We start from the raw sequence: 7,490 nt of genomic DNA on the forward strand, positions 1-7,490 counted from the left end.
TTCAATTACTTTTATAACTATATTTTTTATAAAAAAAGAAAAATTGTTAAAAAATGTATACAAGTATAAAAATTCCTTTACAACTTAATAGCTATAGTAGTTAGTATTTTAAGGTATAATTTATGATTTTTATTCTTAATAACTAATCACTTTTAGTACATTAGTAATTAATAATTAAAATAATAAATTCATAATGAAATCATTAAAAAATAAAGTAATCAAATATTAATAAAGATATGGTTGAATACTTTACAAAAAAAAAAAATTTATACGTACATGTTTTATTTTGTAAATAGTAATATAGTAGTCAGGCATATAGCGTCATATATTATATCATATAATATTTATCTTGCAATCATATATTTATTAATAATATATATCTTTATAAACAAAAGTCATATTTGGAATTTTATGAAAATAAAATGTCTTTATAGATGCTAGGCAATTTATTTGATAAATTCCATTCTGAACAATTATTTTTAAAAAAAATCTATTAGTTTAAACTATGTAATTAAAAGTTAGTATAAGTTTACTTCTTAAGTAGACAAGGTATGATTTTGAATGAGAACAAATTAGTGGACTATGGCTTATCCATAACTAACTTAAATTCAATACTATTTTAGAGTTGTATAGATAACTTTTACCTAATATAATAAAAATCATTTAGTATTATTTATAATGGGTAACATCATGTAATAATATTGAAATTTAAATAAATTTATATTATAGGATATAATCTTACACGCCTTGAATTACTTGTTATTATTTATATTAAAAAAATATAAATAACACATTACAATATAAAAATTAATTGCTCAAATAATTTACCTTTTTATTATTTCGTAACAATACTATTATTACATTACAAAAAAATTAAATTAAAATAAATCTATATTGTAGTATTTCATTTTATGGATCTTTAATTATTTTATTATTATTTATATAAATAAAATATTATAGTATAAATATTAAGTCTCAAAAAATACATATGTTATTTCACAATATAAATCATCTAGCTATTTATCAATATTACTTATTAATATCACAATTTAATAACATTATTTAGTGATAAAATTACTCAATTTGTCAAGAAATAATATAATCACTTAATGAAACCATTTTTCAAGCAAATATATATAAAAAGTTGTAACTTTTAGTCACCAAAAATTATAATTAGTGACAAATACTTTTGTGAGAAAATAATTTTTTTCTATCACAAAAGTGTTTGTGCCAAGAAAATGACAACACCAAAATTTTCCCATCATGTCTTTTAGTGATGAAATTTTCAAATTCATTAGAATTTTTTTAAAAAAAATTGGCACCATTGACAACATCTAAAATTTCATCGATAAAAGTTACTTTTAGCGACAAAAGTATAATTTACCCCTAAATTCCATTGATTTCTCCACATTATTAAAAACTAAAAAGATAAAATAGAGAGAAAAAAAGAAATAATAGCAAGGTCTATAGAGAAGTTTGGTTCGAAGGGTCAGAAAGAAGAAACTTTTTTTATTTGCTTCATTATGAAATTTAAGGCAAGTTCTTCATGCGTGATTTGCTTTTTAGATTCTTTTATCTTTCTTTAACCAGAAGATTAATAGGAAGAAGAATTGAGGAAATGAGGAAAGTGGTTGTGGTAAAGAAATAATCAAGTAATAATAAGATTTGGGTTGTGGGTAGGAGATAAGTAAAAGTAGTAGTAAATTAATAAATAATTACCTACTTCCTACCATGAAAAAAAGGAATATTAACATCAATAATTCAACAAAATCTGTTAATGTAATTATGGGAAGTGAAAATGATAATAATAATATGGTTAATAAAAAATTTAATTAAAAAAATAGAACTTTAGAAAAGGGTTTGGAATTAAAATAAGTTTTACAAAAATTTAGAAAGTCATTAATTTAGATAATTAGTCTTTAATAATTATTTTTTATTTATATTTATATTAGGTGTAGATTAAGTCTTTCAGGATTTTGAATGATTTCTTCAAGGTAAGGGTTAATAGTATAGTAAACCATTTTATAATTTCTTATTTTTTAAAATCTACTTTTAAACTATCAAAATGTTTAAGTTCCTTAAAGTGGATCAAATAATATTTTACTAAAAATGTTATGATTTGTTCCTTAGTTTATAAAATAAATTGGGAATATCATATGATTTGTTTATTGTTATGCAAATGAATTTTATCATTTAATTTATTACATTGGTTTAAGAGAGAAGTTGTTGACCTGCGTTACCTTTGGTGAGGATAGTGATAATGTAACTCTAGCTAATAAGGGTGTTATTCGCCTTTGGTATATCATTGATTATAAATCATTTTGTCCATTGCTAAAAGGCACAATGTGAGACTAGCCATCTAATGCAAGTTCTACTATTTGGGCACAATGTTATTATCAATGAGTCAGAGTAAAATGTTTGTTTATAATTTTTAAAATATAATTTAAGTATGTAAAGTATATTATTTAATTCTATCTTTAAATTGAAAGTGCATAATTTTTTTAACAAAATGAATTTAATTATTGAATTAAATGAACTACTAATTGATTTTTTTTTTTTTTTATAAAGATGTGATATCTCCTAAGATTTAACTTTGTACTATACTTGATCTTCCTTATTGACCTATTTTCTTAATTGAGTTTTAAGTTCACTCTTATCTATTATTCCACTTTTTAAGTATCTTAGTGAGGGGAAATCAAGATAAGAAGGGTTTCCTTTGAAAACAACTTTACAATTAATTATTTAGGAGTTTTAAATTAAGATTGAATTTAGTATTGATTTCTAAAACTCTTTAAAGTGTTTGGGATGATCTTCGAATTTATTATTTAAAACTATTTGTATATGGTACAATAAACCAAATACGGAAGTTTGAATTATTTCTTATTTTACTTTTCCTTTTTTTGTTTTTTCCTTTTTTTAGATAATAGTTTTTATAAGCCGGCTATATATTGTATTTGTTCTGAAAAAAGTTATTTTTAAATCTATAATTATTTTTTATTACTATTATTTAAAAAAAAAAAAAGTGGAGAAACACAAATTTGAAAATAAGGAGAAAATTATCTTCATTTTCAAGAAATGTTTCTTGTTAAGGTAAAAATAGAAATTCAAAATAGGTTAACCAAATATTGCATAAATATGTATAATATGGAGAAAAAAATATATATTAAAGCTCCACAAATAAATATTTATTCCAAAAGTTTAAAAGGAAATGTGAGAAAAAAATGGTGTGAAAAAATAGGAGAAAAAAAGTGAAAAAAAATAAAAGAAGTTTAAATTAACTTGATCAAATTTTCACGTCTTAAATTTTATTCATCATTTTTTCTGTTTATAAATAATTTAAAAATATATACATCTTTGCATCATTTATTTATATAATGATTTTTCTTTGTATCTGGTACAATAAACCAAACAAGAAAGTTTGAATTATTTCTTATTTGTTCTGAAAAAAGTTATTTTTAAATCTATAATTATTTATTATTATTATTATTATTTTAAAAAAGTGGAGATTTGATGTTTGAAAATGTCTGAATGTTTGAAAATGTACAATAAACAATTGGCAGATGCTGATGTTATGAACAATAGATGAGTATATTGAATGATTTCATTGCTTACCTAATTTTAATATTCAAAAAAGAAAAAAAGAAAAAGAAAAAAAGATTTGAATGTCTGGATTGACCCTCCAACTGGACAAGGAATTTTCGATCCGGTTCATTAGAATGATTTGAATGATTTGAGAAGGAATCCTATATTCCTTCTCAAAGCAGCGCCAACTAATCTTGATAAAGGTACCGTATATATCCGAGGTCAAAGTTTTAAAAGTATTCTACATATATTTTAAATTTATTCTAAAATAATGTGCTTGATTAATTTCTTGGTCAATTCTCAAAGTCAAACTTGTATTTTGAATTAGAAAATTCAAGAGATTCTAAGAAACTCGTCTTCATATCATACACAACCTGCTCTTTGAAGCGGTCCTGGAAGAACGTTCAAAACCAATACACATTCAAATTACTTCTCTTATATTGATACTCGGCGAGGAATGGTTGTACCCCAGGAAAATCATCTTCAATAGATTCTGAATTATATATTAAAGAAATACAGCAAAAGTTGGAGAGAAACCAGCTGTTCAGCTTTCACCTCCAGCCTCTATAAATACCTTTAAGAATTCATCTATTCATGTCAGAGAGAAGATAAGTCGTGCTTATTAGAAATAGTAAGAAAATTGAAGGAGTTGTGTTTAGGACAAGAGAAGAGGCTTTTATTCCAAAGAAGATGTGGCTGATCATGAAGGTTTTCCTCTTGCAAATTTCAGCGTTTCTACTTTTTGGTGGTGGCATCCATTGCCAAGCTTCAACTCGTCGGCTTACTTTTGTGGTAAATACTTTATATGATTATGCCCTTAATGCCACCTTCTGATCATAATATTTATGGAGCAGTGTGGCTCTCATTTTCCACCGTATGACCCTCATGGGGTCTCTTCGGGTACCCTGGTGTCATTGAGTCGTTCATGCATGCTATCAATTTCTAATTGGTTATACACTTGCATGAATGGATCGATGCAACTATTCATGCATGTAATATTTCTTTTGGGATGAGGTTGCATGGTTAACTTTTAATTGGTTGCAGGTGAAGGAGGCTTCATATACAAGGCTTTGTAGCACCAAGAACATCTTAACGGTAAATGGACAATTTCCAGGACCAACTATATATGCTAAGAAAGGAGAGACGATCATTGTTGACGTTTATAACAGGGGAAAAGAAAATGTCACCATTCACTGGTAGGTCCCATGCATGTCTCGGAGAAAGATAGTAGTGGGCAGCATGCCTGCATGACATACAATCTTTTATTTCTAAGAGGGGGCTGCAATGTATTGCTTTGCAAATAAAGTTGAATTTAAAATAATATCTTAGGGTTATTTGCATCAGTTCCATTGAAATACAGTTGATGCCTCTTGTTACTGTGATAATATGTTGCTACATGCCATCTTTTGTTAGCCTGAAAATTAGTACTAGTTTTAACGTATAGTTATTGTTTTGCAGGCATGGGGTGAGCATGCCTAGATATCCATGGACAGATGGTCCCGAGTATATCACACAATGCCCAATTCAACCAGGGTCAAAGTTTAGCCAAAAGATCATCCTTTCCTCTGAGGAAGGCACTCTATGGTGGCATGCTCACAGTGACTGGACCCGAGCCACCGTTCATGGAGCTATAATCGTCTATCCCAAGAATGGAACCAAGTATCCTTTTCCCAAACCTAGCGCAGAAGTTCCCATCATATTAGGTATAAGTGTAGTTGCTTTTAAAGGTTAATTTACATATCATGAATTAACCAACAAAGCAAAATCTAAATTATTGGAGTTGTTGAAATGCAGGACAATGGTGGAAGAGTGATGTGAATGCGGTTCGAGATGAAGGGCTTGCAACCGGAGCTGACCCCAATGCCTCTGATTCTTTATTGATAAATGGACAACCCGGTGATCTATATCCATGCTCAAAATCAAGTATAAAGTTTAACTTCCCATTTTAAAATTGTACACTGATCTCATTTTCTTGTATGTTAACCATATTACTTTTTCTTATTAACATCAACATATTTAAAACTTAATGCTAAGAAAGATGAATATAGTTATGAGGATGGTAGAGCCATGATTTAACACATATGAAAAGGCTAGTCTAAATATAATTTTGAACTGTGGAGCCAAATTTACACCCCTAATCAATCAATCACTTCATAATTAGTGGATACTCATGGAAAGTTTTTCCTTTTCTTTTCGCTAGTCGTAAGTATACAACTTTCCTTTTCTAATTGTAGGCACATTCAAGCTAACGGTGGATCATGGAAAGACCTATCTACTTCGCATAATCAATGCTGCTTTGCAAGAGGCTCTCTTCTTCTCAATTGCCAAGCATAAAATGACAGTGGTTGGAATAGATGGTAGCTACACGAAACCATTGACACAAGATTATATCACAATATATCCTGGCCAAACCTTCGATGTCTTACTAGAAGCTAACCAACGCCTGGATCACTATTACATGGCGGCTAAAACTTATTCCATTGCCCCGGTAGCTCAAAATTTTTATGATAACACAACCACCACAGCTATTGTACAATACAGAGGATACTACACTCCATCTTCACCTCCCTCTTTGCCTCATTTTCCTGCATACAATGACACAAATGCATCGGTTCAGGTCATGGCTAGCCTTCGAAGCTTAGCAGATGCGGAACATCCTTCCAATGTCCCATTGAGCCCGAGCACTAAACTAATTTACACTATTTCTGTAAACTCGTTCCTATGCCCCAATAATTCATGTGCAGGGCCCAATGGGACGCGGCTCTCTGCAAGTATAAACAACATAAGCTTCCAATCCCCTACGATTGACATACTACAAGCTTACTATTATAACATCAGTGGTGTATATGGAGATAAATTTCCTAGCGTTCCACCATTGGTGTTCGATTTTACAGCTGATTATCTTCCATTGGAGTATCAAACGCCGGAAATTGGAACAGAAGTAAGGGTGGTCGAGTATAACTCCACAGTGGAGATTGTTTTTCAAGGGACAAACTTGGTTTCAGGGACACACCACCCCATGCATCTCCATGGATATAGATTCTACCTTGTTGGATGGGGATTTGGGAATTTTGATAAAAATAGGGACCCTTTGCGCTATAATCTAGTGGATCCTCCCCTTCAGAGTACCATCTCTGTTCCTACGAATGGTTGGGTTGCAATCAGATTCGAGGCATCCAACCCTGGTATGTTGCAAGCACTCATGTCCTCTATTAAAAAAAACCCTTGAAACTGCCAACCTGCATACCAAGGGAATAATTTTTCTTAATATTGCAATAAATTAGGTGTAATGTTGGTATGTTTTCTCTATTGCAGGGGTGTGGTTCATGCACTGCCATGTAGAACGCCATCTGACTTGGGGCATGGAAACTGCGTTCATAGTGAAAAATGGTAAACACCCAGAAGCTCAAATGTTGCCTCCGCCATCTGACATGCCACCATGTTGAAGCTGCAAAGAATTAACATGCCAAAGATTTCAGTGATTGTTTGCATTATTCAGATTTCATTATTTATTTTTTTGTTCAAAAAAATTGTAGAATATTGTAAAGTTGTAGATTTCATTATTTATTTTTTGTTCAAAAAAATTGTTGACTAAGGATTTCTCTTGTATTAAAATAAAAAAAATAATGTAAAGTTGTAGAATATTGTGTTTGGGATTATTATATAATTTGTCAATTTCTTGGATTGTTAAAAGTCTACAAAGATAATGTTGTAGAATAGTCTTTGAATATGCAATGGTGGAATTTGCCATGGAAGTCTTGATTTGACAACTTTTGACCATTCCAATTTTATTCATCATGATAAAATATCATGTTGTGAAAAAGGTCATGAAATGATTTGTTTAATTTTTACTTTTACAACTCAAAATATTTTGCAAATAAGAAAATTTTAATGAAGTCTTTCACAAT

The 7,490-nt window shown here is 29.3% G+C and overlaps 1 protein-coding gene across 1 annotated transcript; it reads left to right on the forward strand.

The window, feature by feature from the left end:
• The first annotated feature begins 4,107 nt into the window (after positions 1–4,107).
• On the forward strand, positions 4,108–7,266 carry LOC100249471 (laccase-15). Its single transcript, XM_019217851.2, has 6 exons — positions 4,108–4,374; positions 4,627–4,778; positions 5,041–5,285; positions 5,377–5,505; positions 5,817–6,767; positions 6,898–7,266. Exons 1-6 carry the CDS (start codon positions 4,273–4,275, stop codon positions 7,026–7,028), a joined length of 1,710 nt encoding a protein of 569 aa, XP_019073396.1. The 5' UTR covers positions 4,108–4,272; the 3' UTR covers positions 7,029–7,266.
• Positions 7,267–7,490: the final 224 nt, after the last annotated feature.

Source organism: Vitis vinifera, chromosome 18 (genome assembly GCF_030704535.1).
Source record: "Vitis vinifera cultivar Pinot Noir 40024 chromosome 18, ASM3070453v1".
Classification (NCBI taxonomy): Eukaryota; Viridiplantae; Streptophyta; class Magnoliopsida; order Vitales; family Vitaceae; genus Vitis; species Vitis vinifera.

Excerpts from the sequence above, each read along its gene's own strand:
- LOC100249471 (XM_019217851.2), top strand. The coding sequence starts at position 4,273 with ATGTGGCTGATCATGAAGGTTTTCCTCTTGCAAATTTCAGCGTTTCTA. Across the intron at positions 4,375-4,626 it reads CTCGTCGGCTTACTTTTGTG|GTGAAGGAGGCTTCATATAC; the intron begins GTAAATACTTTA and ends AATTGGTTGCAG. Across the intron at positions 4,779-5,040 it reads GAAAATGTCACCATTCACTG|GCATGGGGTGAGCATGCCTA; the intron begins GTAGGTCCCATG and ends ATTGTTTTGCAG.